Source organism: Notolepis coatsorum, assembly GCF_963971535.1.
Source record: "Notolepis coatsorum genome assembly, chromosome: 3".
In the NCBI taxonomy this organism is placed as follows: domain Eukaryota; kingdom Metazoa; phylum Chordata; class Actinopteri; order Aulopiformes; family Paralepididae; genus Notolepis; species Notolepis coatsorum.
The window spans coordinates 130,782,509-130,801,943 of NC_140167.1; the positions used below are offsets into that span (position 1 = coordinate 130,782,509).

Consider the following 19,435-nt stretch of genomic DNA (forward strand, 5'->3'; position numbering starts at 1 on the left):
CCGAATATATATATTTATTTATATATATATATTTAATTGTATTTGTATATCGTTTGATATCCCCTGTATATTCCTTGTACAATATGCACTGAATATCCCTTTAGTCTACTAAACAGCCCATAATAGTTTCATTCTACCATTGGACGAGAACCTGGCGCCAGGTTGCCATACCCCTAGGTCCAAGTTCAATCGTGCCGCCCAACATGTCGTGGCAAGCCCCGGTTCCGCGCAGGAATATGTCGGGCGAAATACGAATGGTACTATTTGTTCATAGCGCATATATATATGGCGCAAGTAAAGTAGAACTTTCTTTTAGTCCAGTTCTTTACCCTCCAACAGAGTGACAGACGCAAAGCCTCCCCACGACGCACGTGTGGTGTAGTAAGGCCTACTTGGCCCCAGAATAGGCATTGAGATATCGTGTAGATTAATAGTTGAATAGTCATAGTTTGGCACTATACCGTCGAGTTGGACGTATTCTATTAAGCTAATAATAGTCTATTTATGTATGGTGCATCGTTCGGTTAGAGTTCTAAAGTTATCAGTACCCCCATCATTCCTGACGTTATCTGGACGCTTAACCAGGCTGGGCAGACCCCTAGTGGTGCTTGCATCCGAGGAGCTCCGGGCCAGGGCGACTGGACCTGTATATTGGATTACTCTACCCGGACGACGGCGAGCCTTCCACGGCTTGGATTATGCTTTGGGTGCTTTGATTATTCCATGGATAAAGGCCAACACTGCGGAGTGTTGGAACTACCCCCCGGAGAGGACTCCAGGTGAGACGGCGCTCTACACCAGTGAGGTCGCCTCACGTCTCTCCGTTGTGGACCGGCAGCTACCGTCCACAGAGGGTCCAGCTGTGTTCGTCTGCGGACCGAGGTTCTGTGGGCACCGTGTTCAAGACTTTGAATTCTCCCAAGACACCGTCGGCCAGATGGGATACCGCCAGCGGCTTCTCTAACCCCCCCCCTCCTACTGTCTTACAACCAGCGGGACCCCCCCCCCCCCCTTAGTGTATCCAGCTATAATCATTTAAGTACCATCGCTATCGTTTCCTAAATATTCCAGGTTGTATACTTACTCCCTGCGTAACCAGAGATTGGACATTCAATGTTGATTTACCTACGAATACTCATTTGCCATAAAAGTGCATATTTCAAATCATAAATGTAATTAAGTGAATGTTGTATATACCTTTTGCTATATTAAACCTTCGATTTGGTACATTTGTGTGGATTCGTTTCATCAGGTGGGAAAGTGTTCATCATACTTATATCATGTACTGGATGGCCAGAAGTTAAAGTACAAGAGGTAGTGGTATTAAATACCATATCTAACAATACAGTCAGGGAATTGTACCCCTCAGTTACAATATAGTTGGATCAATAGATCAATATTTACCTTTCACGGCTACCTCTGCAATGCTGCGACCCCCATCGGGCATCTCACAGAGGTAAATACCATCGTCGTCGACTCCGATGTCACGGATAGTTAGTCGCCGCTTTGTTCCCCACTCTTCCATCCCGTATTTGGCCCCTGGCTGCAGCCGCCTGTCCTCCAGATACCATGTAATGGGAACCGAGTCCTCTGGAACCTCGCATTCCAGAATGGCCAGGTCCCGTTCCCACACCTCTAGATCAATGAGAGGCTGCTTGAACCGTACAGGCGGCTCTGGCATTGAGGAGAAAGAAGAGAACATCAGAAGGGAGAATACTCCACCATCACAGTCATGTCGTGCATCCAAAAAGCACTTGCTGATGTTAATATAAAGTATTAGCATTTATTAGCAGTGCTAGTGGAAGTCAACGAGACCCCAAACCATTTACCTGATGATTATATTTTGGGCACATTAAACAAAAAGAAATCTAAGTAATTTTTTTCTATATCTGAAAAGCACTTGCACTAGCATTTTATTTATGGATTTATTCATTTATGGATTTATTTATTACATGTAAATAGAATTATTTACAGTAGAAGTCAAAGACATGCTTCATGCCATTGCCCGTGTTGACTTTCACTGACATTTCTAACATCTTCTGCTTCTAATATAAAAAAAATTAAATAAACACTGATTGACTGTAAGGAATCCCAGTTTTTGACAACAGAGCGGTTTGTAACGTCCTTCTATAGTGAAACTATTTGTAACATGCTTTTTCGGGGACATGGTTTCGCCCCCATTGACTTTCACTAGCTTTGCTAAACATGCTAATAATTCTCTCCAGAACCCAAACATTGGTACAAGTGCTTGGGGAAACTTGAAATTACTTCCAATTTGTGACAAATCAGATAGGCTTCTCATAAAGTAAATACGTGTTTGCAAGCACAAGAGATCAGAGTCCTTTTTCTGCCATGATCTCAACAGTGTCACCATGTTTTATGTTTATGTACTGTAACAAATCTGGATAGCAGAGAGTTCACAAGGAAGATATTCTTCTTCTATATAATTCTATGGGTCAACGAGGTTGGTTTCGTCACTGATCTGCCCCTAGTGGATATACTTTTCAAGCCTACAGGTGCACGCGAAATACGCAGGCAAGTATGTGAACAATACCATTCACAACGCAGCTGCTTGTCTACTTGTGCGCATGGTTAAAAGCATGTATACCGAGACCCTTAAGTGAAAGCACACACAACTGTTAATACTGCCCATGCAAAATAGCAAAAACTAGAATAGAGGCACATGTCTGTGGCATGCTATAGTTGGTAATTAATGTCCCTCCAATGAATGAAGTACATAGGGCATGTACTAGGGGTGGGACGGACGATACATCGATCCAGATCGATATATCGATCTAATTATCAATGATCCAATAGGGTCGATAAAACGTAAAAAGATTGGTTCATATCGATTTTGAAAATCCTGTGGCAAGTCTCATTAGATGTTACAGGACACACTGGATGACGTCGAGTGGGACATGCTCCGGTCGAGTTCCAGTGATGTCAGTGAATACATGGATGTTGTTGTCAGCTTCATAGCCACGTTAGCTAACAGCATCGTCCCTGCGAAGACAATTCAGCCCCTCCTCAATCGGGAGTGCAGGTGCCTCCCTTGCGAATGATCTTAACTCCTTTCACGCGACATACGGGGCGAACAGTGGCGACGTTACTGTAGCTCACAGTTGATGAGCACACTCTCCAATTGACGGAACACAGCGTGAGGAGAGTGTTCTTGGGGGTGAACACTGGACAAGCTGCAGGCCCGGATGGGATAACAGGACGAATACTTAGGTCCTGTGCCAACTAGCTGGCTCCAGTGTTCACCACTATATTCAACCTATCCTTGGCTGAGTCCGTGGTCCCTGCCTACTTCAAGGTGTCCACTATAATTCCTGTGCCAAAAAACTCCTCCCCAGCAGGCCTAAATGACTACAGACCGGTGGCACTCACCTCTGTGGTCATGAAATGCTTTGAGAGGCTGGTCAATGATCACATCTGTGCCTCCCTTCCCAGTAACATGGACCCTTTGCAGTTTACATATAGGACAAACAGGTCCACTGACGATGCGGTCTCCCAGGTACTGCACAACACGCTTTCTCACCTTGACAGTCAGAAGGGGGGATATGTGAGATTGCTGTTCATTGACTATAGTTCTGCTTTCAACACCGTAGTCCCCACCAGACTGGTTGACAAGCTGATTGATCTGGATCTGAACACCGCCCTGAGCACCTGGATCCTGGACTTTCTGACCGACAGGCCCCAGGCGGTCAGGGTGGGTGGACACACCTCCAACTCAATCTCCCTGAGCATCGGGTCCCCCCAGGGCTGTGTTCTCAGTCCTCTGCTGTACTCACTGTACACACATGACTGTGTGGCCAGGTTCAGCTCCAACTCCATAGTGAAGTTTGCGGACGACACGGTGGTGGTGGGGTTGATCTCTAACAATGACGAGAAGGCCTACCGGGAGGAGGTTGATGTACTGGCACGTTGGTGCCGGGATAACAGCCTTCTCCTGAACATTGGTAAAACCAAGGAGCTGATCGTGGATTTTAGGAGAGTACAGCAGGGGACACAACGAGCCACTGTGGATAAATGGGGCTATCGTAGACAGGGTGAGCAGTTTTAAGTACTTGGGAGTCCACATCACAGAGGACCTGACATGGTCAACTCTCATAGCCACTGTGGTAAAAAAGGCGAAACAGCGCCTCTACCACCTGAGACAATTAAGGAAGTTCAGAGTATCAGGGAACATACTCCACTCCTTCTATTCCGGGGCTGTAGAGAGCATTCTGGACTGGGAACATCACTGCCTGGTTTGGGAACAGCACGGCCCAGGATAGGAAGGCCCTACAAAGAGTGGTGCGCTCAGCAGAATGGACTATGGGTATTGTACTACCACCCCTGCAGGACTTATACAATAAGAGGTGCAAATCCAGAGCCTGTCGAATAATGACAGCTGGATTCACGCAAGATCATCACGTGAGATTTGAAAACAAACCATCTGACAGAGTCAGGTTAGCGGGATGGCTATACGCCCAACAACAGCATGCGAAACGCCCAGTGTGTGAAGACGTTACAGCAGGGCTCCTATTTGGTGCGCCTATTTGGTCGCATTTTGCTACCCAAAATAAGTCCCTGCTTTTTTTTCCCGCAACGGGTCTAATGCATCATGCTTTGCATCAATGGCGGCTCGCCACTAGGGGCGCTAGGGCGCCCTGGTGAACCCTGGTTAAAATAGAGAAGAACAAGACATTTTTGTCTTCTTTTTTTATAGCCCTATAAATAATATAAACATGTTTAAAATGAATAATATTTACTCATTTTAAGTGTTTGTGTTTCCAATGCACAATATAACGTTAATATATAAAACACTTTTTATCGTTTTCCTGAACAGTAAGTGACTCACTGAGCATAGCCGCATTTCTCCTAGCGGCTCCTAGCCGTATTTCTCGCCCGGGCTAGACGTAATAACGCTCTGAGTGAGTCATCGCTGTATCCGTCGCAGCCAATCAGTGCGTAACGCGCTGTGCGTTGAAATATGATGTATTATGTTGGAAACCGGGCGCGATTTGAAGCGGTCTAGGCAAGCATCCATAGCAGCGCCAAGAATTTCCGTAGCCGCATTTCGCGGAGACGCTCTCTGATTGGCCGACGTCAGTTATTTTTTTTTCCGTAGCCGCATCTCGCGGAGACGCTCTCTGATTGGCCGACGCCACTTTCTATGTTCCAATTCTAGGTTTTCTAGGTTGGTAGATATAGTTGTGTTGTTGTGAGATGCAGCTATTTGTCTTAGAGCGTGACTGCAAGTTCTTTCGACGGTTAAGCTTAGGCACTCTTTCAAAGTTGGTTAAGGTTAGAGTTTGTCTTAGAGCATGGCGATAGAACGCCAGGTAGTTTGCAGTCTGTTCGACGCGGAAATGGACAAAGAAATCAAGTACTTGTGTTGTGCTAACAGCTAACACTTGGCTAACAAGCTATATGGCGGATGCAGTCTGGACAGTGGACAGTGGTCTGGATATACATCATCAACAGCGGATTATACACTTTATCAAGCCCTCCGGCTGGACCACGTTTCAATTAAACAAAGTGAGTTTATGCTGTTGTGTTGTGATGCAGCTATTTGTTGTTAGCTCACACCGTACTTGTTGGCTAACAACAAGCTATATATGGATGCAGTGTGGAGGGACATGCATGGACAATGGACATCAACACAGTCTGGACAATGGAGTGGATATACTTTATCAAGCCCTTCTCTCTGCTGTCAACTTAACAACAAGGTAGATTTGCGATCTCTCTCTCTCTCTCTCTCTCTCTCTCTCTCTCTCTCTCTCTCTCTCTCTCTCTCTCTCTCTCTCTCTCTCTCTCCTAACGTGATTCTCTCTCTCTCTCTCTCTCTCTCTCTCTCTCTCTCTCTCTCTGAGTGTGTTTGGAGACGGAGCGAGTTTGTTTCTAACTTTTCTATTTATATATTGTGTTTCAAGTTGTGAATTAGACTGTACTTTATTTGACTGGTTGTGTGTTGCTTGGTCAGCTGTCCGCCAGGCCATGTGAGCGGATCGGAGCGTGAGCGGCGCGGGGAGCGGAGCGGGCGGTTTTGACGTGAGCGAGGAGTGGGTTTTAAAATGAGTCGGCGCGACGTCCAGAGCGAGAGTTCTCCTCCGCTCCAATCCACTCCAGGACGCTCACAGTGGTTTAACACTGTTGATGTAATATATACATGCAGTACAATGCCAAAGCAACAGATGGCGATGTACAAACATGAAGGCCATTTTCAACCAATGAGAAGGGCGAACCTGTGATATCCTGTTCAGGCTTCGTCACTGTAGAGACGCCCACCATAGATATCTATGACGCCCACACTCACTCCTGTTAGAAAAAGTATCGACGCCATTGTTGTTGACGTTAGCTTACATGCTAACGTTAATGGCAGCGACCATAGCATTGTGGCTCGGCTAGCCTATCATCGCTTAATAGAGCTAGTGAATGGATAAACAACGTTATTTAACATTGCAGAATGGCTACAATTACAATGCGGCTCAATACAAACAATTGTTAAGGGGCCCAGGGGGTGTAGACTGTTGTAGTTTGAGCTAATTTACACCATGCTCCAAAAAAAAAAAAAAAAAAAACTGCTGAGCGATCTGGCGCGGGGAGCGGGGAGCGCTCGATTCAAGGTGAGCGGGGAGCGAGCGGAGAGCGACTTGGGGGCGGGGTCAACATGAGCGATTAGCGGAGCGGACCAAGCTTTAAAGAGCGAAGAGCGGATTTCTCGGCCGCGCCGATCCGCTCACGTGGCCTGCTGTCCGCTGCCAGTGACATGCCAATGCGTGGTACATGTTTGCAAAATGTTTGGTATAGTGACCCCCCATGGAAAGAATGTAGCAGCCGCCACTGCTTTGCATCCTCGCCATTCCTGCTAACGCTAAGCTAACCCTGCTCAGAGGCACAGACGGAGTTCCATTAGTGAGGAAAGTGGGGGGGGGGGCTGAGTGCCTCTCCCTACCTCTACGTTCAATGATTTTACATTTTAAAGTTATTTAAAGTTGAAAGCTCAATATATCAAAATGTGGCACTTTACAATGAATTTGTATTTGTATTAAAAACAATAGATTGTTTTTCATTTAACCTCTTAAGCCCTAGCCATATCTCCAAGTAAATGGAAGATTGCTCCACTTTTACAAGGTCAATTTGTATTGTAGGAATGTATTCCCAGTGTCAGAAATATTGTGTCTGTTACTAGGCTTGAGTAAATTGTATTCTCCTTTGGTTCAATACAATTTACTCAAGTCTAGTAACAGACACAATATTTCTGAGAATATTAGAATCGATATTATATCGTGATGAATCTGGTGATTCCCACCCCTAGTGGATATACTTTTCAAGCCTACAGGTGCACGCGAAATACGCAGGCAAGTATGTGAACAATACCATTCACAACGCAGCTGCTTGTCTACTTGTGCGCATGGTTAAAAGCATGTATACCGAGACCCTTAAGTGAAAGCACACACAACTGTTAATACTGCCCATGCAAAATAGCAAAAACTAGAATAGAGGCACATGTCTGTGGCATGCTATAGTTGGTAATTAATGTCCCTCCAATGAATGAAGTACATAGGGCATGTACTAGGGGTGGGACGGACGATACATCGATCCAGATCGATATATCGATCTAATTATCAATGATCCAATAGGGTCGATAAAACGTAAAAAGATTGGTTCATATCGATTTTGAAAATCCTGTGGCAAGTCTCATTAGATGTTACAGGACACACTGGATGACGTCGAGTGGGACATGCTCCGGTCGAGTTCCAGTGATGTCAGTGAATACATGGATGTTGTTGTCAGCTTCATAGCCACGTTAGCTAACAGCATCGTCCCTGCGAAGACAATTCAGCCCCTCCTCAATCGGGAGTGCAGGTGCCTCCCTTGCGAATGATCTTAACTCCTTTCACGCGACATACGGGGCGAACAGTGGCGACGTTACTGTAGCTCACAGTTGATGAGCACACTCTCCAATTGACGGAACACAGCGTGAGGAGAGTGTTCTTGGGGGTGAACACTGGACAAGCTGCAGGCCCGGATGGGATAACAGGACGAATACTTAGGTCCTGTGCCAACTAGCTGGCTCCAGTGTTCACCACTATATTCAACCTATCCTTGGCTGAGTCCGTGGTCCCTGCCTACTTCAAGGTGTCCACTATAATTCCTGTGCCAAAAAACTCCTCCCCAGCAGGCCTAAATGACTACAGACCGGTGGCACTCACCTCTGTGGTCATGAAATGCTTTGAGAGGCTGGTCAATGATCACATCTGTGCCTCCCTTCCCAGTAACATGGACCCTTTGCAGTTTACATATAGGACAAACAGGTCCACTGACGATGCGGTCTCCCAGGTACTGCACAACACGCTTTCTCACCTTGACAGTCAGAAGGGGGGATATGTGAGATTGCTGTTCATTGACTATAGTTCTGCTTTCAACACCGTAGTCCCCACCAGACTGGTTGACAAGCTGATTGATCTGGATCTGAACACCGCCCTGAGCACCTGGATCCTGGACTTTCTGACCGACAGGCCCCAGGCGGTCAGGGTGGGTGGACACACCTCCAACTCAATCTCCCTGAGCATCGGGTCCCCCCAGGGCTGTGTTCTCAGTCCTCTGCTGTACTCACTGTACACACATGACTGTGTGGCCAGGTTCAGCTCCAACTCCATAGTGAAGTTTGCGGACGACACGGTGGTGGTGGGGTTGATCTCTAACAATGACGAGAAGGCCTACCGGGAGGAGGTTGATGTACTGGCACGTTGGTGCCGGGATAACAGCCTTCTCCTGAACATTGGTAAAACCAAGGAGCTGATCGTGGATTTTAGGAGAGTACAGCAGGGGACACAACGAGCCACTGTGGATAAATGGGGCTATCGTAGACAGGGTGAGCAGTTTTAAGTACTTGGGAGTCCACATCACAGAGGACCTGACATGGTCAACTCTCATAGCCACTGTGGTAAAAAAGGCGAAACAGCGCCTCTACCACCTGAGACAATTAAGGAAGTTCAGAGTATCAGGGAACATACTCCACTCCTTCTATTCCGGGGCTGTAGAGAGCATTCTGGACTGGGAACATCACTGCCTGGTTTGGGAACAGCACGGCCCAGGATAGGAAGGCCCTACAAAGAGTGGTGCGCTCAGCAGAATGGACTATGGGTATTGTACTACCACCCCTGCAGGACTTATACAATAAGAGGTGCAAATCCAGAGCCTGTCGAATAATGACAGCTGGATTCACGCAAGATCATCACGTGAGATTTGAAAACAAACCATCTGACAGAGTCAGGTTAGCGGGATGGCTATACGCCCAACAACAGCATGCGAAACGCCCAGTGTGTGAAGACGTTACAGCAGGGCTCCTATTTGGTGCGCCTATTTGGTCGCATTTTGCTACCCAAAATAAGTCCCTGCTTTTTTTTCCCGCAACGGGTCTAATGCATCATGCTTTGCATCAATGGCGGCTCGCCACTAGGGGCGCTAGGGCGCCCTGGTGAACCCTGGTTAAAATAGAGAAGAACAAGACATTTTTGTCTTCTTTTTTTATAGCCCTATAAATAATATAAACATGTTTAAAATGAATAATATTTACTCATTTTAAGTGTTTGTGTTTCCAATGCACAATATAACGTTAATATATAAAACACTTTTTATCGTTTTCCTGAACAGTAAGTGACTCACTGAGCATAGCCGCATTTCTCCTAGCGGCTCCTAGCCGTATTTCTCGCCCGGGCTAGACGTAATAACGCTCTGAGTGAGTCATCGCTGTATCCGTCGCAGCCAATCAGTGCGTAACGCGCTGTGCGTTGAAATATGATGTATTATGTTGGAAACCGGGCGCGATTTGAAGCGGTCTAGGCAAGCATCCATAGCAGCGCCAAGAATTTCCGTAGCCGCATTTCGCGGAGACGCTCTCTGATTGGCCGACGTCAGTTATTTTTTTTTCCGTAGCCGCATCTCGCGGAGACGCTCTCTGATTGGCCGACGCCACTTTCTATGTTCCAATTCTAGGTTTTCTAGGTTGGTAGATATAGTTGTGTTGTTGTGAGATGCAGCTATTTGTCTTAGAGCGTGACTGCAAGTTCTTTCGACGGTTAAGCTTAGGCACTCTTTCAAAGTTGGTTAAGGTTAGAGTTTGTCTTAGAGCATGGCGATAGAACGCCAGGTAGTTTGCAGTCTGTTCGACGCGGAAATGGACAAAGAAATCAAGTACTTGTGTTGTGCTAACAGCTAACACTTGGCTAACAAGCTATATGGCGGATGCAGTCTGGACAGTGGACAGTGGTCTGGATATACATCATCAACAGCGGATTATACACTTTATCAAGCCCTCCGGCTGGACCACGTTTCAATTAAACAAAGTGAGTTTATGCTGTTGTGTTGTGATGCAGCTATTTGTTGTTAGCTCACACCGTACTTGTTGGCTAACAACAAGCTATATATGGATGCAGTGTGGAGGGACATGCATGGACAATGGACATCAACACAGTCTGGACAATGGAGTGGATATACTTTATCAAGCCCTTCTCTCTGCTGTCAACTTAACAACAAGGTAGATTTGCGATCTCTCTCTCTCTCTCTCTCTCTCTCTCTCTCTCTCTCTCTCTCTCTCTCTCTCTCTCTCTCTCTCTCTCTCTCTCCCTAACGTGATTCTCTCTCTCTCTCTCTCTCTCTCTCTCTCTCTCTCTCTCTCTCTGAGTGTGTTTGGAGACGGAGCGAGTTTGTTTCTAACTTTTCTATTTATATATTGTGTTTCAAGTTGTGAATTAGACTGTACTTTATTTGACTGGTTGTGTGTTGCTTGGTCAGCTGTCCGCCAGGCCATGTGAGCGGATCGGAGCGTGAGCGGCGCGGGGAGCGGAGCGGGCGGTTTTGACGTGAGCGAGGAGTGGGTTTTAAAATGAGTCGGCGCGACGTCCAGAGCGAGAGTTCTCCTCCGCTCCAATCCACTCCAGGACGCTCACAGTGGTTTAACACTGTTGATGTAATATATACATGCAGTACAATGCCAAAGCAACAGATGGCGATGTACAAACATGAAGGCCATTTTCAACCAATGAGAAGGGCGAACCTGTGATATCCTGTTCAGGCTTCGTCACTGTAGAGACGCCCACCATAGATATCTATGACGCCCACACTCACTCCTGTTAGAAAAAGTATCGACGCCATTGTTGTTGACGTTAGCTTACATGCTAACGTTAATGGCAGCGACCATAGCATTGTGGCTCGGCTAGCCTATCATCGCTTAATAGAGCTAGTGAATGGATAAACAACGTTATTTAACATTGCAGAATGGCTACAATTACAATGCGGCTCAATACAAACAATTGTTAAGGGGCCCAGGGGGTGTAGACTGTTGTAGTTTGAGCTAATTTACACCATGCTCCAAAAAAAAAAAAAAAAAAAACTGCTGAGCGATCTGGCGCGGGGAGCGGGGAGCGCTCGATTCAAGGTGAGCGGGGAGCGAGCGGAGAGCGACTTGGGGGCGGGGTCAACATGAGCGATTAGCGGAGCGGACCAAGCTTTAAAGAGCGAAGAGCGGATTTCTCGGCCGCGCCGATCCGCTCACGTGGCCTGCTGTCCGCTGCCAGTGACATGCCAATGCGTGGTACATGTTTGCAAAATGTTTGGTATAGTGACCCCCCATGGAAAGAATGTAGCAGCCGCCACTGCTTTGCATCCTCGCCATTCCTGCTAACGCTAAGCTAACCCTGCTCAGAGGCACAGACGGAGTTCCATTAGTGAGGAAAGTGGGGGGGGGGCTGAGTGCCTCTCCCTACCTCTACGTTCAATGATTTTACATTTTAAAGTTATTTAAAGTTGAAAGCTCAATATATCAAAATGTGGCACTTTACAATGAATTTGTATTTGTATTAAAAACAATAGATTGTTTTTCATTTAACCTCTTAAGCCCTAGCCATATCTCCAAGTAAATGGAAGATTGCTCCACTTTTACAAGGTCAATTTGTATTGTAGGAATGTATTCCCAGTGTCAGAAATATTGTGTCTGTTACTAGGCTTGAGTAAATTGTATTCTCCTTTGGTTCAATACAATTTACTCAAGTCTAGTAACAGACACAATATTTCTGAGAATATTAGAATCGATATTATATCGTGATGAATCTGGTGATTCCCACCCCTAATGTACACATAGATCTTAGGTAATCTCTTGTGGCTTTTTCAGGATGTCTGTGAGTCACAAATGCTTTCTTGCAGTTTATGGTTTTTATTGAGATTGATGTGCCTTTAGCACAGTTGTTTCCAATAGAAAATCATCCAAAAGTCTGCAAATCATGTTGTGACTGATTTCTCAAAATGCAACTGAGTAACACTACAGATGCAGCACTGAAAATCGAACCTCTGCTGCTCCTCTGCTGCTCCTCCACCACTCCACGGGCCAAACTGATTTTGTGACTCCTATTGTTCTGGACCGGGCCAGATTTCACACCTCCACTGCCTCCCACAATGTATCACTGGGGAGACTTTTTCATCTTACATTTTTATTCGTCCCAAACGCCCCAGCTCCATCCGATTCCTTAGCTTTTTTCACTGTTTACTTATCATGCATTGCAACACTAATATATGGGCAGTACCCCAAGTCAGACTGCCCATATAAAAAATGTCTTGCGGTCTGAGGGCAGTAGCCCCCGACCCCCTCCCTGGGGAAGCACTTAAGTTAAGTACCCTCCCCCTACCTGAGTGCTAGTTCTATAGCGGCAGAGTAGCAGCAGACCAGCAGCAGAAGAGGTTCGATTTTTCAGTACTGCATCAGTAGCTGGTTACTGGAAACAAGGGGCATACTGGTGGGCAGCCTATGGCCACGTTCGCTATTCACATCACAAAATGAACCCCCCACTCCCAATATGTCTAATTTATATTGTAATTTTCTAAATGATAATGATTGCCCCAAGCTGTTGCCAGGTAAAACATGTGGGCTGTTGATGAGATCGCATTGTGTGAGGCTCTGCCATTGCACTTTCTTTGTGCTGACCCCTGTGAATGCCGAGCAAAAGCTGTTGTTGTCATCCTCTGGTGGTAAACAGGTGTACCATAAACTCTCCACAGAAGGACTACATGAAAGTCAATGGACAATACTGGAAATTAATTTCCTGTGTAATGTTTTGCACCAAAGCACAGGATGATCGGCACTGTAGTTTGTGAGATATTGTGCGGAATCACCCACACACCCACCCAGGGCCGCCTCAGGGGGTGTGCGAGCAGTGCGGGGCCTCGCGGGAAGGGGGGCCTCAAAAAAAAAAAAAAAAATTATTATTATTTTTTTATTTTTTTATTTATTTATTTATTTTATTTTTTGCGAGGCCCCCCTTCCCGCGAGGCCCTTTTTCATCACAGACCTAAAATCTAGTTTTGCTTATATGCTTATATATTTCACATTAGACACGTTTGTAGAATGTGTCTGACTTGTTCCTGCCTCTGCGGCTCTGCAGACTGCAGTGTTCCGGTTTCTGCGGCTCTGCTGCTCTACAGATTTTAGAATAGTGTTTCCGGGCTCTTCCCGGACCCACGAGGTACAGGGATCTATTCAGCGCTATTCAGAGGAGCGAGTGGATGTCTTTTCAAAAGCAGCATGGATCAGAAGAAATTACACCGTGGGCCATAAGCTTGTTATCAATACCAAGTATGATGGTTATGCCAACTTTGCCAAGACGAAGAAGATGTTCGGCAGATGGACTGAAGATGGAAGTTGTTGCATGTTAGAAGAACCTTCAGTCAGGCTATAGCTATGTCGGCTAGTACTAGTAGCAATTTGCTAAGGGCAGGGACACGTAACTAGCGTTAGCTAATGCTAGCTAGCTAGCATTAGCGTAACGCTAGTTAGCATTAGCTGTTGCTAGCGCTAGCGTTAGCTAACGCTAGCTAGCTAGCATTAGCTAACGCTAGTTACGCGTCCCTGCCTTTAGTTAATTGCTAAGTTATCGAGTGCTAACGTGTGGCAGATAAACTAGGACTCCCAAGGGACTGGTACTTTTCATCTCCACGGAAAGTCTCCTTCCAACTTTACCATTGATACTGCGTTATGGTGAGTTCATGCAACCTATTCTATGCCCGCCGTTGAGCTCTCTCTCTCTCTCTCTCTCTCTCTCTCTCTCTCTCTCTCTCTCTCTCTCTGTCTTTCTCTCTCTCTCTCTCTCTCTAAAACAACACACATACATGCCCTAGCTCTCTAACACACACACACACACACACTGACACACAGACATGCTCTCTCTCTCTAACACACAAACACACATGCTCTCTCTCTCTCTCTCTCTCTCTCTCTCTCTCTCTCTCTCTCTCTCTCTCTCTCTCTCTCTCTCTCTCTCTCTCTCTTTCTAACACACAGACATGCTCTGTCTATCTATCTATCTCTCTTCAATTCAAATGGGCTTTATTTCACATTCTTGTACTGTATTTCTCCCAGTAGGTATGGGAGTTTTGAGTTATTGTCCATGTTTTCAAAGTCTCTTTGGGTGTTTGCAATTTGTGGGAAGTATATGTCTCTGATGTCTTGGTATAGTGAGCAGGTTGTTAAGAAGTGGAGCTCGGTTTCCACCTCATCTTGTGTGCAGTGGGTGCATAGTCTGTCTTCGCTTGGGAGCCAGGTCTGCCTATGGCGGCCTTTCTCAATGGCTAGGCTGTGCTCGCTGAGTCTGTACCTAGTCAAGGATCTTCTTAGTTTTGGATCAGTCACAGTGCTCAGGTATTCTGCCACTGTATACTCTCTGTTTAGGGCCAAATAGCATTTCAATTTGCTCTGGTTTTGGGTTGTTTCTTTCCAATGTGTCTCTCTCTCTCTCTCTCTCTCTCTCTCTCTCTCTCTCTCTCTCTCTCTCTCTCTCTCTCTCTCTCTCTCTCGCTCTGGCCTTGCTCTGGTGGAGGGTCAGGGGCATTGCCGGCCTGCCGGGTCTGTGCAGCGATAACACTGTATATTGACTGTAGAACGGGAGCTCTCTCTCGCTCTCTCGCTCTCTCTCTTGCTATATGTTGACTGTATCATGCCCAGCCTCTGGCAAGTTCAAGTTCGTTAATAGTTGTCATACAGAAGTACAGAATACTTTCATACAAAATGCTTCTTACTGTTACGCTCCAGAGACTGTGCTAGACAAGATAGTATCAAATAACATAATAACATAATATAGCATGAATTTAGAAGAAGAAAATGAGGTCACAGTGTTCAGTATAGACATATGTACAATGTTCTGAGTTACCATATAATATACAATACACAATACTATGCAGTGTACTAATGTACAGTACTATCTAGTGCAAAGCGGAAATGGGATGAGGTACAATTTTAGGTACAATTTACAGTAAGGTGTACGAGTTGTAGTGCAATCCTTCATCCATAAATATAAAGTGTGGGGAGTGGGTGCTACAGTGTGTTTGTTTAAAGTGGGTGTGTGCTATAAGTGTGTGGAGTGGGTGCTACAGTGTGTTTGTTTAAAGTGAGTGTGTGCGTGTGGATGTGTGTGCTATGTGCGTTTGGTGGTTGTTGTTGTGTAGTGTTCATTCATTGTTCGTTTAGCAGCCTGATGGCCTGGGGATAGAAGCTTCTTCTGAGTCTTTCTGTGCTCGCCTTGAGACTCCTGTATCGCTTGCCTGACCGCAGCAGTTCAAAGAGGCAGTTGTTCGGGTGACTGGAGTCTTTAATGATTCTCTTAGCCTTGCCCTTGCAACGCTTGTAGTAAATGTTCTGGAGGGTGGGGAGCCCCCCTCCAATTGTGCGTTCGGCTGAACGTGTCACTCTTTGTAGTCTGCTTTGGTCTTGTGCAGTGCTATTCCCAAACCAGGAGGTGATGTTGCCGGTCAAGATGCTCTCTATTGTACATGAGTAGAAGTTCTTAAGGATCTTCTGGCTGACTTGGAACTTCCTTAGGCGCCTGAGGAAGTAGAGGCGTTGTCGTGCCTTCTTCACAACACTGTTAATGTGTGTGGTCCATGTCAAGTCCTCGGATATGTAGGCTCCGAGGTACTTAAAGCTGTTGACTCTCTCAACCGGTGCCCCGTCGATGCTGAGGGGGCTGTAGTCCTTGACCCCCGACCTCCTGAAGTCCACAATCATCTCCTTTGTTTTGCTGACGTTCAGGGAGAGGCTGTTTTCCTGGCACCATCCCGCCAGGACCTTGACCTCTTCCAGGTAGGCCCTCTCGTCGTTGGCAGAGATCAGGCCCACCACCACTGTGTCGTCAGCAAATTTGACGATTGTATTGCTACTCCGCTGAGCCACACAGTCGTGTGTGTACAGGGAGTAGAGGAGGGGACTCAGAACACAGCCCTGGGGGGCCCCTATGTTGAGGGTGATGGATGAGGAGGTGCAGTTGCCTGCTCTCACCACCTGGGGTCTGCCAGTCAGGAAGTCCAAGACCCACTGGCAGAGGTCATAGCCCAAGCCCAGGTCCCTGAGCTTGGCTATGAGTATGGAGGGGACTATGGTATTGAATGCCGAGCTGTAGTCGATGAATAGCATTCTCACATAGTTCCCCTGCCTCTTGTCCAGGTGTGATGCTGCTGTGTGCAGCACATGGGATATGGCGTCCTCCGTGGACCTGTTGGGGCGGTATGCAAATTGCAGGGGGTCCATGTTGATGGGGAGGGAGGAGCAGATGTAGCCCTTTACTAGCTTCTCGAAGCACTTCATGGCTATGGTTGGTGAGAGCTACAGGGCGGTAGTCGTTGAGGCAAGCAGGCTTGGATTTTTTGGGTACAGGGATAATAGTGGACTTCTTCAGGCAGGTGGGGATGACAGCCTGTTCTAAGGACAGGTTAAATATGTCAGTGAATACTGGGGCCAGTTGGTCGGCACAGACTTTTAGGACGCGGCCGGGGATGCCGTCTGGACCTGCTGCCTTCCTGATATTCACTTTTTTAAAGGTCCGCCTCACCTCATGCTCTGTTACCCTGAACACTGCGCCTCCATCAGCAGCCGACCCCCCCCCCCCCCATTGCAGAGGCTTGTGAGCTGGTGTTGTTATTACCAGCATCAAACCTCGCATAGAAGGTATTGAGGTCATTTGCTAAGGAGATGTCACTGTTCAGTTTGAGGGAGGCGCCTTTGTAGTCTGTCATCGTTTTGAGCCCCTGCCACATAGCTCTAGAGTCAGCTTGTTCAAACTGGAGTTCAATTTTATCCCTGTAGCGTCGTTTGGCCTCTGACACAGTCCTCCTTACGTTGTATCGCGCCACCTTGTGGTCATTCATGTTGCCTGCCTCTAGGCCGTCGTTGTATGCTTTGGTGCGCTCTCTCAGAGCTTCACGGACGGATTTGTCTACCCAGGGTTTTTGATTTGGGTAAACTTTCATTTTGGTAGTGGGGATTGTTTCTTTCACCCTAGTACAAACATAGTCCAGCACTGTCTCCGTGTAGGCATTAATGTTATCTGTGTCGCGGAACACATTCCAGTCTGTGTTGTGAAACACTGACCGGATCGTATCCTCTGACGTCACATCCCATTTCTGCACCTCTCGCGAGACTACGGGAGTACTTTTAATTCTCTGTCTGTACTTTGGTGAAAGAAAAATTGATGCGTGATCTGACTTACCAAAGCCACTATCAGAATGAGCCTTGTAGCCACCTTTAAATTGCGTGTAACAGTGATCTAGGATGTTACCGCCTCTGGTGTTGCAAGTCACATGCTGATAGAAGTCGGGCAATACCTTTCTCAGATTGGCGCTATTGAAATCTCCCAGAACTAAAATGGCGGCGTTAACATTCGCCTCTTGGATTCTATTTACCTCGTCGTGTAGTCTGGAGAGCGCAACCTTGTTGCTGGCTTGCGGTGGAATATACACTCCGACCAGGACGATCGCCGTTAACTCCCTCGGGAGGAAGAAAGGACGACACTTGATGGTTATATATTCCAGTTCTGGGGAGCAGTGGTTGGATAATTCCTTCACGTTAGTTGGGTCACTCCAATTTTTGTTCAACATGAAGGCAATACCTCCTCCACGTTGTTTACCGGATTCTGCTGTTCTATCCTTGCGGTGAATGAAGAAATGATCGGCCGGTTGGATGGCGTGGTCTGGGACTTCTGGCGCCAGCCACGTCTCGATGAAGCAGAGAACGTTACAGTCCCTAATGTCTCTCTGGAATTTAATCCTTGCTCGGATGTCGTCTAGTTTATTGTCTATTGATTGTACATTGGCTAGCAATATACTGGGTAGTGGTGTCCTGTGCCGCCTGGTTCTCAGCCTGTTACGGACTCCAGCTCTCTTTCCTCGCCGTCTGGGTCCTTTGTCCCTGGGGGCGAGATCCGGTCCTGATGTCCTCAAGATCTCAACGGGCCATTGTTGCGGTTCAGAGAGCTGATCCAGAGAGTAATCCAGTCGGTAAGTTTCCCGTAATCCAATGTCTATAAGTGACTGACGGTCATACACATTAAATGCACCTACTGTTGGTACAGACAAAACTCAAAAACTATAAATATTAACAAAAGTATGCACAGTCTCGACGGAGCGCACAGACAGGCAGACGGTCGTAGCGGCGCCATCTTTTCAGAGCGCTATTATTTAAGAATATGTTGACTGTATAAAAAAAAAAATATATATATATATATATATATATATATATATATATTTTTTTTTTCTTTTTCTTTTTACCTTTTAGGGGGGGGGGGCTCGCGTTTAAATTTCGCACAGGGCCTCGCATTTCTCCCAGGCGGCCCTGCACCCACCCACACACAGACACTCCCGACATAATAAATCACAACTGCAGTTTGATCTACCAGTACATGCTTGGTTTAAAACTACACTATATTATGCAAATTTCTATATTATATTCCCTAATAAATACCAAGGAAGCAAACAAGATCAGATGAATCATGACACAAGTGGCCCATTTAGGTCAGGTATGGAAAGATCATTAGCACACGGAAGTGTTAGATGGGAAATAAACTGTTTTTAACCGACACCACCAGACAGTTGTAAACAAAATAATGTTCTCTGTATTTAGTAACCTGTGTGTAGCTGCCTACAGTATGACCTGATCTTACCAAAAATGTTCACAGGCCCAACACGTTATCATTGTTGTCAATATCATATTATAGAAACAAATTGAGTGTGTTCATCTTAATTAATGAGTACAGTGTTGTTTTTTTTCCTAATTCTGTCTGATAAAATACTTAGTTATCTGTGCCATACAGTAAGTTTGGACTTCTGGGCCATGTGAGAAATATGATGCCATCTCCAGGGACTTCGATCACATGGATGCCCCTTAGACCTTTCAGAAGCTAAGCGACATTGCAGACATCAGGCCGTGATTGGAATTCAACCTCATGCCAATGAACTTAGCTTGGTCAGGAACTTTCTGATAATTAAGTCATATCATTAAGCCTCCAGTGTCCCTAGGGATTGATGCGTTGACGTAGGAGGTCCCAAATAATTTGGCAACTGATTACACTTGCAGCTAATTGGCTTGTTAGCATGCCCCATTAGGAATACTGTTGATCATTCAAGTATG

The 19,435-nt window shown here is 46.3% G+C and overlaps 1 protein-coding gene across 1 annotated transcript in view; it reads right to left on the reverse strand.

Annotated features, from left to right (window-relative positions):
- Nucleotides 1-19,435, reverse strand: part of LOC311226001 (obscurin-like protein 1) — a gene marked incomplete at its 5' end in the record, with an annotated part of 184,166 nt that overhangs the window by 122,744 nt on the left and 41,987 nt on the right. The window contains one exon of the mRNA XM_084311383.1: nt 1,405-1,674. Coding sequence (XP_084167509.1) covers nt 1,405-1,674 — 270 coding nt within the window. The remainder of the gene's footprint in view (nt 1-1,404; nt 1,675-19,435) is intronic.